At 41.5% G+C, this 22,539-nt stretch overlaps 1 protein-coding gene across 5 annotated transcripts in view; it reads right to left on the reverse strand.

Annotated features, from left to right (window-relative positions):
- Window positions 1–7,889: 7,889 nt before the first annotated feature.
- Window positions 7,890–22,539, reverse strand: part of g2e3 (G2/M-phase specific E3 ubiquitin protein ligase) — a 60,202-nt gene continuing 45,552 nt past the window's right edge. For 2 of the 5 annotated variants that reach the window (XM_020487765.2, XM_020487763.2), the window contains exons 9-15: window positions 21,846–21,970; window positions 21,584–21,695; window positions 20,919–21,220; window positions 19,666–19,847; window positions 18,543–18,715; window positions 9,303–9,514; window positions 7,890–9,122 (exon numbers count right to left, since the gene is read on the reverse strand). In XM_020487765.2, coding sequence (XP_020343354.1) covers window positions 8,875–9,122; window positions 9,303–9,514; window positions 18,543–18,715; window positions 19,666–19,847; window positions 20,919–21,220; window positions 21,584–21,695; window positions 21,846–21,970 — 1,354 coding nt within the window. In that variant the 3' untranslated portion in view covers window positions 7,890–8,874. Of the gene's footprint in view, window positions 9,143–9,302; window positions 9,515–18,542; window positions 18,716–19,665; window positions 19,848–20,918; window positions 21,221–21,583; window positions 21,696–21,845; window positions 21,971–22,539 lie in introns of all 5 variants that reach the window. The other 3 variants (XM_020487767.2, XM_020487768.2, XM_020487769.2) reach the window with 3 other exon arrangements.

The following is a 22,539-nucleotide window of genomic DNA, read 5'->3' on the forward strand; positions in this document are numbered from 1 at the left end:
GGAAGTTCTGTGCAACTTCCTTGGCCATCTATACTAAAAAATAAAATAGAGTTTTTTGAACCTAATTGTCACATAACAGCTAACCATTCATTATCGAAATATAACTATCAAACCTGCATTATAAAGATCCCACAGCTGAAGGTGTCCTGCTGCATGGTGTGAGTTATTTCCCCTCCTTTCCACTTTATGTCCACCCAGTCATCTTTTCCATGGCAGGATCTTCTCATTTTGAAGTATTCTCTTTTTTTAATGTAAAAATAATGGAATTATGATTAGTTATAGGCAAATGAATACACAAGCCACATTTGTATGCTGTTTTCCTTATCACTATATTCAAGTAGTAATTTATTAGTAGAGGTAATTTCCTTTATGCCCCATTCTACACACAGCCTAAATTATAGGCGCTGAAACATTTACAGGACAATAAAAGTAGCATATAGGATCCAACCCTATCACAGAGTGAATAAATGTACAGTCGTGGCCAAAAATGTTGAGAATGACACAAATATTAATTTTCACAAAGTCTGCTGCCTCAGTTCGTATGATGGCAATTTGCATATACTCCAGAACGTTATGAAGAGTGATCAGATGAATTGCAATAAATTGCAGTCCCTTTTTGCCATGCAAATTAACTGAATCCCCAAAAAACATTTCCACTGCATTTCAGCCCTGCCACAAAAGGACCAGCTGACATCATGTCAGTGATTCACTCGTTAACACAGGTGTGAGTGTTGACGAGAACAAGGCTGGAAATCACTCTGTCATGATGATTGAGTTTGAATAACAGACTGGAAGCTTCAAAAGGAGGGTGGTGCTTGGAATCATTGTTCTTCCTCTGTCAATCATGGTTACCTACAAGGAAACACGTGCCATCATCATTGCTTTACACAAAAAGGGCTTCACAGGCAAGGATATTGCTGCCAGTAAGATTGCACCTAAATCAACCATTTATCGGATCATCAAGAACTTCAAGAAGAGCAGTTCAATTGTTGTGAAGAAGGCTTCAAGGCGCCCAAGAAAGTCCAGCAAGCGCCAGGACCGTCTCCTAAAGTTGATTCAGCTGTGGGATCGGGGCACCACCAGTACAGAGCTTGCTCAGGAATGGCAGCAGGCAGGTGTGAGTGCATCTGCACGCACAGTGAGGCAAAGACTTTTGGAGGATGGCCTGGTGTCAAGAAGGGCAGCAAAGAAGCCACTTCTTTCCAGGAAAAACATCAGGGAAACTGATATTCTGCAAAAGGTACAGAGATTGGACTGCTGAGGACTGGGGTAAAGTCATTTTCTCTAATGAATCCCCTTTTCGATTGTTTGGGTCATCCGGTGACCAGTGAGCTGAGATAAGGCAGGGCTTTACCTAGCAAGGACTTATAGATGACTTGGAGCCAGTGGGTTTGGCGACGAATATGAAGCCAGCCAACGAGAGCATACAGGTCGCAGTGGTGGGTAGTATATGGGGCTTTGTTGACGAAACGGATGGCACTGTGATAGACTGCATCCAATTTGCTGAGTAGACTGTTGGAGGCTATTTTGTAAATGACATCACCAAAGTCAAGGATCGTCAGTTTTACGAGGGTATGTTTGGCAGCATGAGTGAAGGATGCCTTGTTGCGAAATAGGAATCTGATTCTAGATTGAATTTTGGATTGGAGATGCTTAATGTGAGTCTGGAAGGATAGTTTACAGTCTAAACAGACACCTAGGTATTTGTAGTTGTCCACATATTCTAAGTCAGAACCGTCCAGAGTAAAAAAGGGCTGGTTTAGATGAAAAACTATTGCTCTGTGTCCCCGTTCATAGGAGCATGAGAGACTAGTCAGTGGTAGAATTGAGTTGGCACTTTACTGGCCCAAACACCCATAGACCCACAAGGTTGAGGTTACTCATGGACAGTAATTAGTAATACATTTGTTTTTGCATTGATGCATTGTGTCTTCTAACTGTCCAAGAATAGGATCCAAAGTGTTAGGAAATATTTGTTCCCATAAATCCAAAGGAGGATGTCTCTCCTCATACCTCTGGCACTTTAGTCAGACTGCCAGACTGTGCACCACAGAGCCAATCAGGAGAGAATACATACAGATCAACGGTGCCAATTGAAAGTCAAGGGGTGTGTCTGTGCCTTTTGGATTACTCTCTCTTTACAGAGAACCCCTGTGGTTCAAGTCTGCTCTGAGCATGTCTGAAAGTGACAGAGCCAGCAGCCAATAGAGTTTTTCACAGTATGTCACAAAGAAGTATTACACTTATGAATGTATGTAAAATGCTAATATGTATTAGATCCAGTACAATGGAATAACTAAGACCTGAATTTGAATGCAGCGTGTTCCGATTCCTCCTTCTCTTTCTGTCCAGCAGGGTCAACCAAAAACACTTGGCCTGATGGTTCATGCAAATACTGGGGAAGCAATATAGAAATGTATTGATCCCTTAAATTATATTACTATTAAATGACCCATATCACAACCCTCATACCTCTTCACAAAAATGTACCTAAATCAATTTTGGAAAAAGGATTTTACCCACAAAAGACATAGGAATTTATTTTACCAGTTAGAAACAGTAGGCCTTGCATCAAATAACTATTTTAATCAGAAAAAAACGAACCCTCAAATGCAATATTGCATATTGTAAGTTGCAGGTGGCTTGTTGGGAATGCACTCAAATATCAAGTCATTATCAGGTTATGTTAACTGCGTTCTAATACTCAACGTAGAAGGATTTGTCTTAATGTACAGTATATGAAAGTGATGCTATGAAAATGATTCTTTCACATTATCAGGCTCACTGTGACTGACAAATCACTGCCTATTACTGTGATAAAAAAGAGCATATGAAACATTGTTTTTCATGAGGCCTACCTGTGCACCTTCCTTTTTAAGCACCTCTGTTTTCACACCTCTCCTGTCCTTGATCCATTCCACATACAGCCATTTGCGGATCTTTTCAGTGTCCATGTGAAAGATAGTTATTGCGAGAAATGGAACATTTGTTGACTTGTTGACTTTCAGAGTGTGCAATATGAAGGGTAGTCAGTGAACATTCTGAACATTGTTTGAAGTCACTAGGTCTCATGACCAAGGAGCTATTGAAATTCTACATTTTGCAAAATTCATGTAAAACCATGTGAGATGAAAATGGACAAATTAAAGGGTGTGCAATATGTAGGCCCACTCATTGGACATTCTGAACCTTGTTTGAAGTCACTAGGTCACACGACCTTGGAGCTATTGAAACTTTACATTTGGAAGAATTCATGTAAAATCTTGTGAGATTAAAATTGACAAACTAAAGGGTGTGCAATATAGAAGAGTAGTCAGTGGACATTCTGAACCTTGTTTGAAGTAAGTATGTCACATGACCAAGGAGCTATTGAAATTTAAATGTAAAAAAAGTTTGTACTTTGTTCACGCTCCCTAACTAATTCACCTAGGAATACAAGACACTGCTCACATTTCCACATGTTTATTAGCTTTTGAAAGCAGATTAATGTCTAAATCGTGAAAATAAGACCTGCGCAATGTTGTGCACAATTTTTCCAACATCATGACACTTATTTGGAGTCTGTGGCTCAAGTGGTTTGAAAGCTATTGAGGTTTGAAAGCGTGAATATCCGTCGAATCGAACTTGAAACTGTCTTTACCTTGGTGCAGAGTGAAACGTCTGGGCCGGGCTCAATCTGGGCAGAGTGAAACGTCTGGGCCTGACTCAATGTGGACGGAATAAAACGTCTGGGCAGGACTCAATGTGGGCAGAGTGAAACGTCTGGGCCGGGCTCAATGTGGGCAGAGTAAAACGTCTGGGCAGGTGTCAGTGTGGGTGGAGTCAAACTCATTTATCCCGAACCTCTCAAGGTAACCCAAATTGAGGTAAATGTCGAAGGTATTAACGTCAACGAAAGCGAATCTTAATCTAACCTACATGGATAAAAATAGAAACCATGGAAGTGAGACTGTCATTATGCATAATGTACTATGTAATATTCATGTTATACCAGTGCAGTACAGATGTTAGCATAGCGTTAATTAGCACCCAATTGCACGTGAGTTAGCTAATTGCTCACAATGAGGAAATCTTATTTGGACAAATTTGCCTACTTGAGCAGTAAGCCTAGGTTTACATTTACAGTTATGTAATCGATTTGGTCGTTGTTTTTTTTGTGTTCAATGTAAATGTGTATCGTTGATGCCATTCTCTTAGTTACACACAGGGAGTCTACACATAGTATACAAACTCAGCAAAAAAATAAATGTCCTCTCACTGTCAACTGCATTTATTTTCAGCAAACTTAACGTGTAAATATTTGTAGGAACATAACACGATTCAACAATTGACACAAACTGAACAAGTTCCACAGACATGTGACAAACAGAAATGGAATAATGTGTCCCTGAACAAAGGGAGGGGGTCAAAAGTAACTGTTAGTATCTGGTGTGGCCACCAGCTGCATTAAGTACTGCAGTGCCTCTCCTCATGGACTGAACCAGATTTGCCAGTTCTTGCTGTGAGATGTTACCCCACTCTTCCACCAAGGCACCTGCAAGTTCCGGACATTTCTGGGAGGAATGTTCCTAGCCCTCACCCTCCGATCCAACAGGTCCCAGACATGCTCAATGGGATTGATATTCAGGCTCTTCACTGGCCATGGCAGAACACTGACATTCCTGTCTTGCAGGAAATCACGCACAGAACGAGCAGTATGGCTGGTGGCATTGTCATGCTGGAGGGTCATGTCAGGATGAGCCTGCAGGAAGGGTACCACATGAGCGAGGAGGATGTCTTCCCTTTAACGCACAGCGTTGAGATTTCCTGCAATGATGACAAGCTCTGTCCGATGATGCGGTGACACACCGCCCCAGACCATGACGGACCCTCCACCTCCAAATCGATCCCGCTCCAGTGTACAGGCCTTAGTGTAGCGCTCATTCCTTCGGCGAAAAACGCAAATCCGACCATCACCCCTGGTGAGACAAAACTGTGACTCGTCAATGAAGAGCACTTTTTGCCAGTCCTGTCTGGTCCAGCGACATTGGGTTTGTGCCCAAAGGCAACGTTGTTGTCGGTGATGTCTGGTGAAGACCTGCCTTACAACAGGCCTACAAGCCCTCAGTCCAGCCTCTCTCAGCCTATTGCGGACAGTCTGAGCACTGATGGAGCGATTGTGCGTTCCTGGTGTAACTCAGGCAGTTGTTGTTGCCATCCTGTACCTGTCCCGCAGGTGTGATGTTCGGATGTACCGATCCTGTGCAGGTGTTACACGTGGTCTACCACTGTGAGGACAATCAGCTGTCCATCCTGTATCCCTGTAGCTTTGCCTTAGGCGTCTCACAGTATGGACGTTGCAATTATTGCCCTGGCCACATCTGCTGTCCTCATGCCTCCTTGCAGCATTCCTAAGGCACGTTCACGCAGGGACCCTGGGCATCTTTCTTTTGGTGAGTCAGTAGAAAGGCCTCTTTAGTGTCCTAAGTTTTCATAACTGTGACCTTAATTGCCTACCGTCTGTAAGCTGTTAGTGTCTTAATGGCCTCTTAATGGCCTAATGGCATATTCATTAATTGTTTATGGTTAATTGAACAAGCATGGGAAACAGTGTATAAACCCTTTACAATGAAGATCTGTGAAGTTATTTGGATTTTTATGAATTCTTTGAAAGACACTTTCAAAAGACACTGCAAACTGAAGTTAAATAAGAAAAACCTCAAAACACATTTATGAAGAAAGCATACACATTGCTTTGAAATGGTGTCCAATGAAAGGTTTTTGGCATGTGAGTGCATTGATGTGAGAAATGGTGTGTTTGAAGTCAAATACATTTTCTGGTCCAGAAACACCCATATATTTTGTGAAAAATACTTGGGCTAATTCAGTTCCAACTGTGTTCAAACTTGTATGCCTACTGGAGTATTAAAAGCTGTTGAATTGTACTTGTTCTTTACTTTCACAGAAACATTCCTCGGATCTTGTCCCCTGGACCTTGGACTTTTGGTATGGATGATCAGGTTAGATATTCCTTTAAATTATTCTACTGAAGTGTACCATTTGATTGTCATTCCTTTATTGAAAATTGTACCTTGTTCACACCACAGGGCCTACCAAAGCAAGGTTTCTCAAACTGTGGGGTGTTTGTTTTGATGGTAAGATGCTGGCTATTCAGTATATTATATAAGTCATATTTTCTGTTATAACACATGAAAAGTTATTATTTCTGTGCTTGCAGCATGCAAAGCACACTATTGTAATTGCTCATACTTTTTCTTGTTTATTATTTTTGGGACCTATTTCCTACAGTTTTTACACTACATAAAACAATTCATACCTCAAACTCCTGCAGAGCTTGATGCTGATGTGTCTTCTACATTCTGAAATATATTCCTGGAAGGGGCTGGTATTATGATTTACTATTATTGTTATCATAGCTATCAAACTTAACAACCTACTCCTTAACTTACAGTACACTCTGTACATTGCAATGGAAGCACAGGTATGTATAAAATATGAGATGCTCATCACTAGTGGATGTTTTTTTGGGATACTCATCTGATTGTGATTTTCTTTTTCAAAGGAAACATGCAGAAAATTAGGTGACGGTGGTGCCTCGTTCTCCTGCAGAACTTTCCCATGCAGTAAGTCTTGAACATGATTTTAAAAAATATATATATAATTTGCATCCTTAAAATCACTTGTTCACTTGACTGACTTGAATATATGTTCATATTGAGTGGATGTCATTTACTCACTAAGGTCTGAAGAGGTTGAAAGATTGAAAAAGGCGGCGAAAACAAAACGCACTACAGGTAGGTGTCATAGGATGAGTGGTAGTCATAAACCAATGTTTAAAGACTTAACCCCCCTCCAATATATTTCAGGAATATGTAGAAGTTGTCCCCCTCCCCCCCAAGAAAACTCTGCATGTCTCATCAGCATCCAGCCTTGCAGGATCAGGTATGTTATAGGCTATTAGCTAAAGTAAGGTGCATTCTTATACACACATCCTTAGAGGTTCTCTTACATTACTTAATGACCACAATCTGTTTTCTTTCTAGACGATACTGAAAACAAAATGCATGGTGAACTGTGTATAATGCTGAAGGCTTGATGCATGGCAAGATATAATAGTTGTGATGACTTGTTGAGTAGTTCTACATATCACTGAAAACCCAATTAGTAATAGTGGCATTGTGAAAGTGGGGTGTAGTTTGACTTGATCACCCAATGAGGCACTACTCTTAATATTTATTCTTCCTTTTTCTTCAAGGAAGCAGATGTTCTTTTCAGGGACACACTAGAGGCAGCAAGGTGGTGCGAACTCAGTTTTAAAGGCACTGTTTTCCCTCCCTAGTGTAATGGGGATGGACGGGGAAGACCGCATTACAACCCTTAAAGAACTACGGTTGTATGAAGAGGAAAACACTCTCCTCAAGGAACCATTCATGTTACAGAGAGATTATGAGATGTTCTATGTGGAGGCAGTTGACAAAAATGATTGTCTTTGCCTCTCTTTTGAGGAGCAGGATTGAAGCCATTTTTGAGCTGTGGTCAAACCTTGTTTTTGTCTGTGGTGTTTGTTGTTGTTTGTTTCATGTTGTTCAGTAAAGATGTAGAAGTCATCCGCATCTCTGATCTCTTTACTGGAGCTGGTATAACTTAATGTACAAAGCACATTCAGCTTGTCAGTATATTCCTGTCTTGCAGGAAATCACGCACAGAACAAGCAGTGGTCTGTCTCCATTCTCATTTGGAAAGTAAATGGCATAAATCCGGATAGGTAGTAACTGTATATATGCTCAATGAAATATAACATTTATCAACACAATTTTAACAGTACATGACAAGTCTTTTCACAGCAACCCTATCAGTAGATTGTATCAAATATAGCATGAAACAAAGAGTTAACACATCTGCTGGTACCACTTTAATATTTCTTACAATCTTCAAAAATGACATACGTTTGTATTCAACGTGTGTGACTGTCAAACCTCAGACAAAAAAAAGTGGGTGGGGTCAAACATTTGACTGCCCACATTGAGCCTGGCCCTGAATTGCACACTGCAGTCGGGTGCGTTTTGGAGGACGCACGGCTCTCGACCTTTGCCTCTCCTGAGTCCATATGCGATAAGACAAGACTGTAACTACCAATTGGATACCACTTTTTTTAAGTCTCCTAAATATCCCCATCTAATGAACCTGTGGGTGTTGCTACCACAACTTTCGATGACAAGTAGCCCCACTTTACTCTGGGATTCTTTGTGTATATATATATATATATATATCTCACATCACTGGTCTGCTTGATTCAAATAGGTTTCCAAAACCCTCACTAGGATAGATGACTGCAAAATGATAAGTGCATATCAGTGGATTCAGCATGCCCGAATACATTCTGAATACTGCTGTGATGGTTGAGATTTTTCCCCTAAGTATATAACATGCAAACATTTTATTTGGCATGAGTAAAGTTACTAAAAATATAAAATACAAAGCCAACACAAGAAGCTAAAACAATCACAAAAACATCAACAGTAGCATAATTAACTTTACAGAAAACATTGATACACACTTCAGTATGTACAACATAAAATAAATCTAAGAATCCCAAATGAAGCAACAAACATTACCATTCAAACAAATGTAGCACCTACCGTGATCCGTCTGAATTATTAAAGTAGTGTAAAATTGTTCCTGAAATTCAACAGCTGAAGCCTATAATAGAAAATGCATATCTGTCATGATGGAAATACCCTACCCAAATCTTCTATAAAAGTCTATGAGGTTGAGCCCTTTTAAATTGAAGTCCAAAATCCGAATGAAACACATCCCTCATGTTCAGTAATAGTCTGTTAAAGCTGTGTTCATATAGAACAAGACGGTCTGTGATCAAATGGCCTGCATCACTGTGAGCTGGCACACTGCATACTCCATATTCTTCTTAAAGACTTGGTAGGATGGCACCACAGGCAGCACCAGGTGGTTAGAGCTGGGTTGGCTCTTGGGAAAGGCCCCGGCAGGGTCCAGGGGGTTGAGGAAGGATAAGGTGGGGTTGGGGCTGAACCCTATGGCTGGCACCACATCAGCGGATGTGGCATAGATGAGCACGTCCTCTAGCGATGTTGCACATCTGCCAACTGAAACCAGTGAACAGAGACTGGTGAGGATGGGTAATATGGAGACAGAGAGGGACATTCATGTGCTTGTGTTAGTTTTACTGAATAGACTTGTAATAGTAGTGTACACTGTCTGAATGGCCTTTGAGTGTGTATTTTTAATCATCACATAAATCAATCAGTCATTGGAGGTCAAAGTACCTTCACACTCCACTAGGTAGTGTCTCCAGAAGGTGACCACAGCACTCTCCTTCCCTGTGGTCTCTTCCTGTTCTGAAAACTTAACAGTGAAGAGGGCAGACATGGTCTCAGCAGTCAGCTTGTCAGGAGAGGAACAGAACAGACTAACAAAGGCCCCCGGAAACATCTGGACCTGGTCAAACACACCAAGGGTTTTCAAACCTTCACAGAACCTAAAAACACAAAAAGGTTCAACAAAATATAGTTAAAGGCTCAGTAAAATCCAAATTGTGATCTTCCTGAGTTAAATATATATATATCCACACTATGAGGTTGGAATAATACGGTGAAAATTATGATAATGCCCTTTTAGTGTAAGAGCCGTTTGAAAAGACCGCCTGAAATCTCAGCCAGTTTTGGCCTGCCTGGTGACATCACCAAGCAGTAAATTAGTTAATCAACCAATAAGAATGAGTTTCAAACCTCTCTGCCAATAACAGCTAGTTTTACGTTTTCCACTCCCCACAAGACCAGTACCAGACAGTTCTAGCAAAACTCTTGCTTGAGAAATTGCTCTTTGCTAAGAAGCTATTTTGGTTTATTTTTACCATTTTAATTGAAAATAAGTAACACTGAACCCAAACCGGCTGCGAGCGTGCGCCATGGTGCATAAATGTATTTTGTCCCCCTACACCAATCACGACACGCAGGTTAAAATATCAAAACAAACTCTGAACCAATGACATTCATTTGGGGACAGGTCGAAAAGCATTAAACATGTATGGTAATTTAGCTAGTTAGCTTGCACTTGCTAGCTAATTTGTCATATTTAGCTAGCTTGCTGTTGCTAGCTAATTTGTCCTGGGATATAAACATTGAGTTGTTATTTTACCTGAAATGCACAAGGTCCTCTACTCCGACAATTAATCCACACTTAAAACGGCCAACCGAATCGTTTCTAGTCATCTTTCCTCCTTCCAGGCTTTTTCATCTTTGAACTTATAGGGTGATTGGCATCTACACTTTTACCACGAAAACCGGCAAAACATTTTGTCTTTCAATCACCCACGTGGGTATAACCAATGAGGAGATGGCCTGTGGGTACCTGCTTCTATAAACCAATGAGGAGATGGGAGAGGCAGGACTTGCAGCGTGATTTGCGTCAGAAATAGAAAGGAGTTCAATTTTAGCCCTTGGCATCGCAGATGCTCGTTGGCGCGTGCAGCAGTGTGGGTGCAATAACGGAATAACATGGATTTCTAAACTTATTTTGCAACGCTCGCGCACGCGACGTGTCCGGTCTGGTCAGCATGTAAGGTACTTAATTGTCACCCAGAAATGGCTGCATTGGCCCTTTGACATACAGCTAACAAAAACCAGGCTCACAATGTCTTAAACATAGTTAAATTGCATTCGGACCCCTTGACTTTTTCCTCAATCTACACACAATACCCCATAATGACAAAGCGAAAACAGGTTCAGAAATGTTAGCCAATGTTTTTAAAATGAAAAACCGAAATACCTTATTGACAAAAGTATTCAGACCCTAAGCTATGAGACTCGAAACTGAGCTCAGGTGCATCCTGCTTCCATTGATCATCCTTGAGGTGTCTCTACAACTTGGAGTCCACCTGTGGTAAATTCAATTGATTGGACATGATTTGGAAAGGCACACACCTGTCTATATAAGGTCCCACAGTTGACAGTGCATGTCAGAGAAAAAAACAAGCCACGAGGTCGAAGGAATAGTCTGTAGAACTCTGAGACAGAATTGTGTCGAGGCACAGATCTGGGGAAGGCTACCAACAAATGTCTGCAGAATTGAAGATTCCCAAGAACACATTGGCCACCATCACTCAGTGGCCACCAGAAGTTTGGAACCACCAAGACTCTTCTTAGAGCTGACCGCCCGGCCAAACTGAGCAATCAGGGGAGAAAGGCCTTGGTCAGGGAGGTGACCAAGAACCTGATGGTCACTCTGACTTCCTCTGTGGAGATAGGAGAACCTTCCAGAAGGACAACCATCTCTGCAGCACTCCATCAATCAGACCTTTATGGTAGAGTGGCCAGACGGAATCTACATGACAGCCAGCTTGGAGTTGGCCAAAAGGCACCCAAAGGACTCTCACTCAGACCATGAGAAACAAGATTCTCTGGTCTGATTAAACCAAGATCAAACTCTTTGGCCTGAATGCCAAGCGTCACGTCTGGAGGAAACCTGGCATCATCCCTACGGTGAACCATGGTGGTGGCAGCATCATACTGTGGGGTTGTTTTTCAGAGGCAGGGACTGTGAGTCTAATCAGGATCAAGGCAAAGATGAACAGAGCAAAGTACAGAGAGGTCCTTAATGAAAACCTGCTCCAGAGCGCTCAGGACCTCAGACTGGGGCGCAAGTTCCCCTTCCAACAGAACAACAACTAAGCACACAGCTAAGAAAAAGCAGAAGTGGCTTCGAGACAAGTCTCTGAATATCCTTGAGTGGCCCAGCCAGAGCCGACTCGAACATCTCTGGAGAGACCTGACTGGGGCGAAGGATTCACCTTCCAACAGGACAATGATCCTAATCACACAGCCAAGACAACGCAGGAGTGGCTTCGGGACAAGTCGAACATCTCTGGAGTAGAGGTCGACCGATTAATTAGGGACAATTTCAAGTTTTCATAACAATCGGAAATCTGTATTTTTGGGTGCCAATTTTTTTATACCTTTATTTAACTAGGCAAGTCAGTTAAGAACACTTTCTTATTTTCAATGACGGCCTAGGAACGGTGGGTTAACTGCCTCTCTCTCTCGTTGCACTCCACAAGGAGACTGCCTGTTACGCGAATGCAGTAAGCCAAGGTAAGTTGCAAGCTAGCATTAAACTTATCTCATAAAAAACTCATAATCACTAGTTAACTACACATGGTTGATGATATTACTAGATAGTATCTAGCGTGTTCTGCGTTGCATATAATCTGACTGAGCATACAAGCATACAAGTATCTAAGTATCTGACTGAGCGGTGGTAGGCAGAAGCAGGCGTGTAAACATTCATTCAAACAGCACTTTTGTGCGTTTTGCCAGCAGCTCTTCGTTGTGCGTCAAGCATTGCGCTGTTTATGACTTCAAGCCTATGACTTCAAGCCAACTCCCGAGATGAGGCTGGTGTAACCGAAGTGAAATGGCTAGCTAGTTAGTGCCGCTAATAGCGTTTCAAACGTCACTCGCTCTGAGCCTTCTAGTAGTTGTTCCCCGTGCTATGCATGGGTAACGCTGCTTCGATGGTGGCTGTTGTCGTTGTGTTGCTGGTTCGAGCCCAGGGAGGAGCGAGGAGAGGGACGGAAGCTATACTGTTAAACTGGCAGTACTGAAGTGCCTATAAGAACATCCAATAGTCAAAGGTTAATGAAATACAAATGGTATAGAGGGAAATAGTCCTATAATTCCTATAATAACTACAACCTAAAACTTCTTACCTGGGAATATTGAAGACTCATGTTAAAAGGAACCACCAGCTTTCATATGTTCTCATGTTCTGAGCAAGGAACTTAAACGTTAGCTTTCTTACATAGCACATATTTCACTTTTACTTTCTTCTCCAACACTTTGTTTTTGCATTATTTAAACCAAATAGAACATGTTTCATTATTTACTTGAGGCTAAATTGATTTTATTGATGTATTATATTAGGTTAATATAAGTGTTCATTCAGTATTGTTGTAATTGTCATTATTACAAAAAATTTTTTGGCCGATTTAAATCGGCATCGGCTTTTTTGGCCCTCCAATAATCGGTATCGGCATTGAAAAATCATAATCGGTCGACCACTACTCTGGAGAGACCTGAAAACAGCTGTGCACCAACACTCCCCATCCGATCTGACAGAGCTTGAGAAGATATGCAGAGAATGGGAGAAACTCCCCAAATACAGGTGTGCCAAGCATGCAGCGTCATACCCAAGACGACTCGAGGCTGTAATCACTGCCAGAGGTCCTTCAACAAAGTACTGAGTAAGGGGTCTGAATACTAATGTAAAAGTTAATTTATTCAAAACCTGTTTTTTGCTTATATATTGTGTGTAGATTGATGAGGGAATTATTATGTTTTAAATCCATTTTAGAATAAGGCTGTAACGTAACAAAATATGGAAAACGTCAAAGGGTCTGAATACTTTCTGAATGTTTATTTATCTGTTATTTTACCAGGTAAGTTGACTGAGAACACATTCTCATTTGCAGCAACGACCTGGGGAATAGTTACAGGGGAGAGGAGGGGGATGAATGAGCCAATTGTAAACTGGGGATTATTAGGTGACCGTGATGGTTTGAGGGTCAAATTGGGAATTTAGCCAGGACACCGGGGTTAACACCCCTACTCTTGCGATAAGTGCCATGGGATCTTTAATGACCTCAGAGAGTCAGGACACCCGTTTAACGTCCCATCCGAAAGACGGCACCCTACACAGGGCAATGTCCCCAATCACTGCCCTGGGGCATTGGGATATTTTTTTTCAACCAGAGGAAAGAGTGCCTCCTACTGGCCCTCCAACACCACTTCCAGCAGCATCTGGTCTCCCATCCAGGGACTGACCAGGACCAACCCTGCTTAGCTTCAGAAGCAAGCCAGCAGTGGTATGCAGGGTGGTATGCTGCTGTATAGTAGAATTCTAACAGTTTAAAATAGTCACGTGTACGTACTGAATATACTGTACCAGTCAAAATTTTACACACCTACTCATTCAAGGTTTTTGTCTTTATTTTTTACTATTTTCTACAGTGTAGAATAATAACGAACACATCAAAACTATGAAATTACACATGTAGTAACCAAAAAAATATTAAACAAATCTAAATATAGTTTATATTTTAGAGTCTTCAAAAGTAGCCACCCTTTGCCTTGATGACAGCTCTGCACACTCTTGGCATTCTTTCAACCAGCTTCACATGGAATACTTTTCCTACAGTCTTGAATGATTTCCCACATATGCTGAGCATTTGTTGGCTGCTTTTCCTTCACTCTGCGGTCCAACTCATCCCAAACCATCTCAATTGGTCATCTGATGCAGCACTTCATCACTCTCCTTCTTGGTCAAATAGCCCTTACACAGCCTGGAGTTGTGTTGGGTCACATTTGAAATCTTTTAAATGGGTTTGGAAGAACAGGGAAAGAAAATACTTAATAGGGCTGACTGACCTATGATCTCTGTTCTGACTTTCTGGTGAGGCCCGATCACCTTCACTAGAAACACTGAAGACATTGGGTGAGATTTACAGTTGAAGTCGGAAGTTTACATACACTTAGGTTGGAGTCATTAAAACTCGTTTTTCAACCACTCCACAAATTTCTTGTTAACAAACTATAGTTTTGGCAAGTCAGTTTGGACATCTACTTTGTGCATGACACAAGTCATTTTTCCAACAATTGTTTACAGACAGATTATTTCACAATTCCAGTGGGTCAGAAGTTTACATACACTAAGTTGACAGTGCCTTTAAACAGCTTGGAAAATTCCAGAAAATTATGTAATGGCTTTAGAAGCCTCTGATAGGCTAATTGACATCATTTGAGTCAACTGGAGGTGTACCAGTGGATGTATTGCAAGGCCAACCTTTAAACTCAATGCTACCAAATACTAATTGAGTGCATGTAAACTTCTGACCCACTGGGAATGTGATGAAAGAAATAAAAGCTGAAATAAATCATTCTCTCTACTATTATTATTATTATTATGACATTTCACATTCTTAAAATTAAGTGGTGAACTGACCTAAAACAGGGAATTTTTATTAGGATTAAATGTTGGGAATTGTGAAAAACTGAGTTGAAATCTATTTGGCTAAGTTGGATGTAAACTTCCGACTTCAACTGTAAATGGGCATTGTAAACACTCATAGTTACGAAGTTTATAATTAGTGTAATTTGGAACACGAGAAGGAGGGAGAGAACACTGCCCTGAATGAGGGACACCTCTCTCTAGTCTATTTTACCATTACCTTATGGCAGTGGTTCCAAACTTTTTATAGTCCCTTACCCGGGACTAGAGAACGGCCGGTTCTCCTCTTTCCACTGGGATTCTCTGCCTCTAACCCTATTACAGGGGCTGAGTCACTGGCTTGCTGGGGCTCTCTCATGCCGTCCCTGGAGGGGGTGCGTCACCTGAGTGGGTTGATTCACTGTTGTGGTCATCCTGTCTGGGTTGGCGCCCCCCCCCCCCCCCTTGGGTTGTGCCGTGGCGGAGATCTTTGTGGGCTATACTCAGCCTTGTCTCAGGATGGTAAGTTGGTGGTTGAAGATATCCCTCTAGTGGTGTGGGGGCTGTGCTTTGGCAAAGTGGGTGGGGTTATATCCTTCCTGTTTGGCCCTGTCCGGGGGTGTCCTCGGATGGGGCCACAGTGTCTCCTGACCCCTCCTGTCTCAGCCTCCAGTATTTATGCTGCAGTAGTTTATGTGTCGGGGGGCTGGGGTCAGTTTGTTATATCTGGAGTACTTCTCCTGTCCTATTCGGTGTCCTGTGTGAATCTAAGTGTGCGTTCTCTAATTCTCTCCTTCTCTCTTTCTTTCTCTCTCTCGGAGGACCTGAGCCCTAGGACCATGCCCCAGGACTACCTGACATGATGACTCCTTGCTGTCCCCAGTCCACCTGGCCATGCTGCTGTTCCAGTTTCAACTGACCTGAGCCCTAGGACCATGCCCCAGGACTACCTGACATGATGACTCCTTGCTGTCCCCAGTCTACCTGGCCATGCTGCTGCTCCAGTTTCAACTTCCACCTGACTGTGCTGCTGCTCTAGTTTCAACTGTTCTGCCTTATTATTATTCGACCATGCTGGTCATTTATGAACATTGAACATCTTGACCATGTTCTGTTATAATCTCCACCCGGCACAGCCAGAAGAGGACTGGCCACCCCACATAGCCTGGTTCCTCTCTAGGTTTCTTCCTAGGTATTGGCCTTTCTAGGGAGTTTTTCCTAGCCACCGTGCTTCTACACCTGCATTGCTTGCTGTTTGGGGTTTTAGGCTGGGTTTCTGTACAGCACTTTGAGATATCAGCTGATGTACGAAGGGCTATATAAATAAATTTGATTTGATTTGATTTGATTACCCCTTCAAACATTCAACCTCCAGCTGCGTACCCTTTCACCAGGGTCAGTGCGCTCTCAAATGTTTTTTTTTGCCATCATTGTAAACGTGCCACACTCCACGATACATTTATTCAACAAGAATGAGTGTGAGTTTTTGTTACAACCCGGCTCGTGGGAAGTGACAAAGAGCTCTTATAGGACCAGGGCACAAATAATAATAATAATCAATAATTTTGCTCTTTATTTAACCATCTTATATATGAAACCTTATTTGTTCATTGGAAATTGTGAACTCACCACAGGTTATTAATGAGAAGGGTGTGCTTGAAAGGATGCACATAACTCTGCAATGTTGGGTTGTATTGGAGAGTCTCAGTCTTAAATTGTTTTCCATGCACAGTCTATTGCTGTATTTAGTTTTCATGCTAGTGAGGGCCGAGAATTCACTCTCACATAGGTACGTGGTTGCAAAGGGCATCAGTGTCTTAACAGCGCGATTTGCCAAGGCAGAATACTCTGAGCGCAGCCCAATCCAGAAATCTGGCAGTGGCTTCTGATTAAATTACATTTTTACAGAACCGCTTGTTGCAATTTCGATGAGGCTCTTTTGTTCAGATATTGGTAAGTGGACTGGAGGCAGGGCATGAAAGGGATAACGAATCCAGTTGTTTGTGTCATCCGTTTCGGGAAAGTACCTGCGTAATTGCGCACCCAACTCACTCAGGTGCTTCGCTATATCACATTTGACATTGTCCGTAAGCTTGAGTTCATTTACATACAAAAAATCATACTATGATGGAAAGACCTGTGTTGTCCTTGTTAATGCAAACAGAGAAGAGCTCCTACTTCTTAAAGCATAGCCTCAATTTTGTCCCGCACATTGAATATAGTTGCAGAGTCCCTGTTATTCTAGATTCAGATCATTCAGGCGAGACAAAACATCACCCAGATAGGCCAGTCGTGTAAGGAACTCGTCATCATACAAGCTGTCAGGCAACTGAAAATTAGTCAGTAAAGAAAACTTTAAGCTCATCTCTCAATTTAAAAAAAACATGTCAATACCTTGTCCCTTGATAACCAGCGCACTTCTTTATGTTGTAAAAGCGTTACATGGTCGTTGCTCACATCATTGCATAGTGCATAGTGCCTAGAAGGCCATCTCTTGCTCAGTTGTGCACCGGGGCCTCCCACTCCTCTTTCTATTCTGGTTAGCCAGTTTGCGCTGTTCTGTGAAGGGAGTACGTTGTACGCTGTGTACGAGATCTTCAGTTTCTTGACAATTTCTCACATGGAATAGCCTTCATTTCTCAGAACAAGAATAGACTGATGAGTTTCAGAAGAAAGTTCTTTGTTTCTAGCGATTTTGACCCTGTAATCGAACCCACAAATGCTGATGCGCCAGATACTCAACTAGTCTAAAGAAGGCCAGATTTATTGTTTCTTTAATCAAAACAGTTTTCAGCTGTACTAACATAATTGCAAAAGGGGTTTCTAATGATCAATTAGCCTTTTAAAATGATAAACTTGGATTAGCTAACACAACATGCCATTGGAACACAGGAGTGATGGTTGCTGATAATGGGCCTATGTATGCCTATGTAGATATAAATAATCAGCTGTTTCGAGCTACAATAGTCATTTACAACATTAACAATGTCTACATTGTATTTCTGATCAATTTGATGTTAGTTTAATAGATAAAACATTTGCTTTTCTTTCAAAGGTGACTCCAAACTTGAATGGTAGTGTACGTAAATGCCAACAAAATAACTTTTTGGTCAGTGTGGTGTTGTGTGTGTAACCTTTATTTAACTAGGCAAGTCAGTTAAGAACAAATTCTTATTTACAATGACGGCCTACCCCGGCCAAACCCGGACGACGCTGGGCCAATTGTGCGCCGCCCTATGGGACTCCCAATTACGGTCGGATGTGATACAGCCTGGATTCAAACCAGGGACTGTAGTGACGCCTCTTGCCCTGAGATGCAGTGCCTTAGACCGCTGCGTCCATGTGTGTGTGTTAACTATTTAACTGTACTATAATGATTAAAAGGCCGCAATTCTTTTTTATATCGGTATCGTTTTTTTGCCAAGGAAAATATTGGATATCGGTATCAGCCAGAAATGTTATATCGGTCCATCACTAGGTGAAACGGTCAAAAAGGTACTCGTAAAAACATTGACATTACGAACCTTTGGAAGGGTAACTGCAGTCTTGTGATTAGGTGGAAGCTCACAATATCTTCAACAAGTGTGTCTTTGTCAGAAAGGCTGTCAACTGGTCTCATGCACCCAGCCACTTCCAGGTATTCTGAAGCTGACTGCATTGCCTCTCTCAATTCCTCCAAGGATCTAGATTCCTGAATCTGAAGAAAAAGAGTTGGCAAATGAGTTAAAGCCTTTCAGTGTGTCCCCTAGGATTTCTTTCTTTCTTTCTGTGAGAATGACTGTGAGGTCACTTCTGTTGACATTTTTAAAGGACATTCTAAGAAAAATGTATAATATGACCTGTAAACCAACTGATGCAGCATAGCTGCTTTAAATAAATATGCTGAAGCATGGCGTTGCCCATCTGCATTTACCTCATTGAAAACGCCCAAGACTCAATGCATCAAACGCTACAAATATACATTGTAACTTGTGTCACGCCAGGGTTTTTCTGGAAGAAAACGGGGCTTAGGTGGTGGGCATGATGGGGGTGTGGTAGTGGCTGTGGCCAATGGCATGGTATCCGACTGAACATTTTATAGGCCGTCCGCAAAACAAAATGTTGCTGTTTTAAAGACAATTTCCTGCAATTCTACACATTTTGCTACAGGGTGGAGAGAAGACTATGGTTTTCAAGCTAGTTTCCTGCCTATGGCATATGTTGTGTTCTTATGCAATCTGAGTGACTCAAACATTATAACAAGATCAATGTCAAACCATGATATTTGGGGAATTTTTTATTCTGCCTGACTGTCTAGTTTTTAATTAGTCAATTATTAGTTCTCAAAGATGATCTTATTTAAAAATATATTAGGTTCATTATGTTTTCATACTTCATATTTGGTGTTAGTCGTTTAAGTTTACACTGAAAATGTTTCATCTTTTTTGAGTGGCAATGATTTAGCAATGAATAGGTAGCCATAGGGTGGTCCAGCGGTCATATTCTGCAACAGCGGTATCTTAGTAATGTGCAGTCACTTTCCTCCATCTGTCCTATCAAATTAACTATTTTGGAGTGGGAGAAGTGCGACTCCCCCACATTTAAAAATAATCTATCTAGAATCTATTCAGCATCTAAGAGAAAAAATAGACATGGTAAAAGATGTACCTTCTTGACTTTGTCTGTGAATCCAGTGTTGCCCATGTCCTCCACAGTGAGAGGAGTATCCCTGGGGAAGTTGAACAGGTGCTGGTATAGAGCCCTGGAGAAGAAGCCCAGAGGAGGTCCCCCGTGGATCAGACTCAGGGACAGCAGACACCCTACATCAAAGTAGACATCCTCCCTCAGAGCTAGGAAAAACATGACATAGAAATGAGACAATACATAGAAGCTGAGAACCTATAGAAACCACATCCCCCATGTTTGATAACAATGTAACTCCAAAATGTATTGCTGAGAGATTAACCACATTTTCAGCTAATTTTTTGTTTTTAAACAACTAATTGACCAACGTCAGTTCAATATTTTTTTCTCTCTTTTTTTGTTGGTGATTTTTGTTGATCAATGCGCATATGGTACAGTTTCTCTAGAGATAAATCAGATCTAGCCTGAACTGGGCAATGTAGTAGGGAGTTGTAGTTTCCAACAGGCCAATATTCTACATAGTTTAGCGCATAAAACGTGGTAATTAAAAAAACAATGACCATAATCCATTGCGCATCTACTTGTCCGGTCTGTGTTTCTTTTACGCCTGCTACAGAAGATGGAAAAATGCACGATCGATATTACAGTGAAACAGACAGATCTTAGTACAGATATTACAGTAACAGACAAATCATAGCACAGCTTTTACAGTAACACAGACAGAAATAGATTGTGAGGGGATATAGAGAGCAGCTGTTGCTTCGAGAGGTATCTCCATCTAAAAATACCAAATCTAAGTGATTGATAGTTGGTATTCAGCAGTCATAAAAGTATGCTTTATTTACTTTGAAAAATTACAAAATAGTGATTTTGTCAAACAGCATAGGCAGCTTTATAGAGATAAGATGACTTGGAATGAAATAATAAAGTCATCAAATACAACAAATGTAAAATACACAACTGAAATCATTTATGAAAGTAAAGTGAATAAATGGTCATTAAGTGGCGTGTAGTAATGTGCAGTCACTATCACCATGGGAATTTTATTAATTGTTATATTCTGTGTTGATACAGCATTCAATCCCAATAATCGAAACCAATATCTGTGATTATTTTTTATAACCGAACACAAAAAGCATTCATCGCTCAGCACGACCAAAACATAACTACGAATGTGAGTTTATGACACCAGACTCAGCAAGGGATGGTGGTAGTGTGAGTTTATGATAGAGAGCTGGAGCGTGTTTTGTACAGGGGGGGAGGAGTTATTGACCCACCTTGTGCGTCGAGAGTCAGGTTCTTGGCACCATCGGGACCTTCAAAGATGGTGTTTTGCAGCTGCTGCACCAGGAGGCTGAGGAAGTGTCGGGTGTTGCCAGAGCTGGGAATGTGCTTGCTGCTTGTAAATCTCACCGCCAGGGCATGGGACGGCTTGAAGTCGCTCCTCTTCACTAGCTCCATGGCAGCCTCCAGGACCTTGTTCCCACTCACCACCACTGGCATGGACGGGTGGTGCTGTGATATCTGACTGGCAAGCTCCTGTAGGATCTCTTTAGCAGAGTTTCCCGACAACGATGGCCTACCCATCATTAAAAACAATCTGTTTATCTCCAATATGGTTGATGTGTTCTTAGCACAGCATGTAATGAAAAACTAAACAATTGCTCTAGAAAACATCTGGACTTGGTCTATGTCGCCAATAATAATAATAATAATAATTTGTACGTATTTTGTTTTTATTGATAGATACCGTGAATATGTAGTTATTGAGATATGGAGAGAGGGACATAGAATGGAAAATGGCGCAGTCGGGATTTGAACCCATGCCTCCAGGGACAATGTGTGGTCCAGAGCCGACAGCACTACCAATAGACCCAGCCCCTGACCGAAGGGCACCATGGATTTTTGTCTGAAGACAATACTAGACAATAACGTACAGTACCTTTTACAGACTATGGGTGATTGGCGTGGGGTCAGGATAAGACTCCTTTTAGAAGACCTGCTTCTTCTCTGCCCAGCGGGCTGTGGAGAGTCAGTGTGTCTGGGTAGTGAAGCTAAACAAGAAAGAAGACTGATTATAACAGATGTAGAGACTTCATACACACCATAATAAAAATCAGTTCTTCATTCCTATCATAACTGGTCTGGTCATAACTTCACTGTCCAGTTAGTCCAAAACAAATACAGTACGGCAAATAAAGCACCTGTTGCATCCACAGCTGCTGCACAGTCCTCACAAGCCCAGTCAGTCTCAAAAGCGTTGAGGGAAGCACACTTTCGGTGTGTACCTCTTGAGCCACAGAGCATGCAACGCAATATTTGAAACCATCTGAAAACCAAAAAGACATACGAGACAAATCAAATCAAATGTATTTGTCACATACACATGGTTAGCAGATGTTAATGCGAGTGTAGCGAAATGCTTGTGCTTCTAGTTCCGACAATGCAGTAATAACCAACGAGTAATCTAACAACTCCAAAACTACTACCTTATACACACAAGTGTAAAGGGATAAAGAATATGTACATAAAGATATATGAATGAGTGATGGTACAGAGCGGCATAGGCAAGATGCAGTAGATGGTATCGAGTACAGTATATACATATGAGATGAGTAATGTAGGGTATGTAAACAAAGTGGCATAGTTTAAAGTGGCTAGTGATACATGTATTACATAAAGATGCAGTAGATGATAGAGTACAGTATATACATATACATATGAGATGAGTAATGTAGGGTATGTAAACATTATATTAAGTAGCATTGTTTAAAGTGGCTAGTGATATATTTTACATCAATTTCCATCAATTCCCATTATTAAAGTGGCTGGAGTTGAGTCAGTGTGTTGGCAGCAGCCACTCAATGTTAGTGGTGGCTGTTTAACAGTCTGATGGCC

This window comes from Oncorhynchus kisutch, linkage group LG7 (assembly GCF_002021735.2).
Source record: "Oncorhynchus kisutch isolate 150728-3 linkage group LG7, Okis_V2, whole genome shotgun sequence".
Lineage (NCBI taxonomy): Eukaryota > Metazoa > Chordata > Actinopteri > Salmoniformes > Salmonidae > Oncorhynchus > Oncorhynchus kisutch.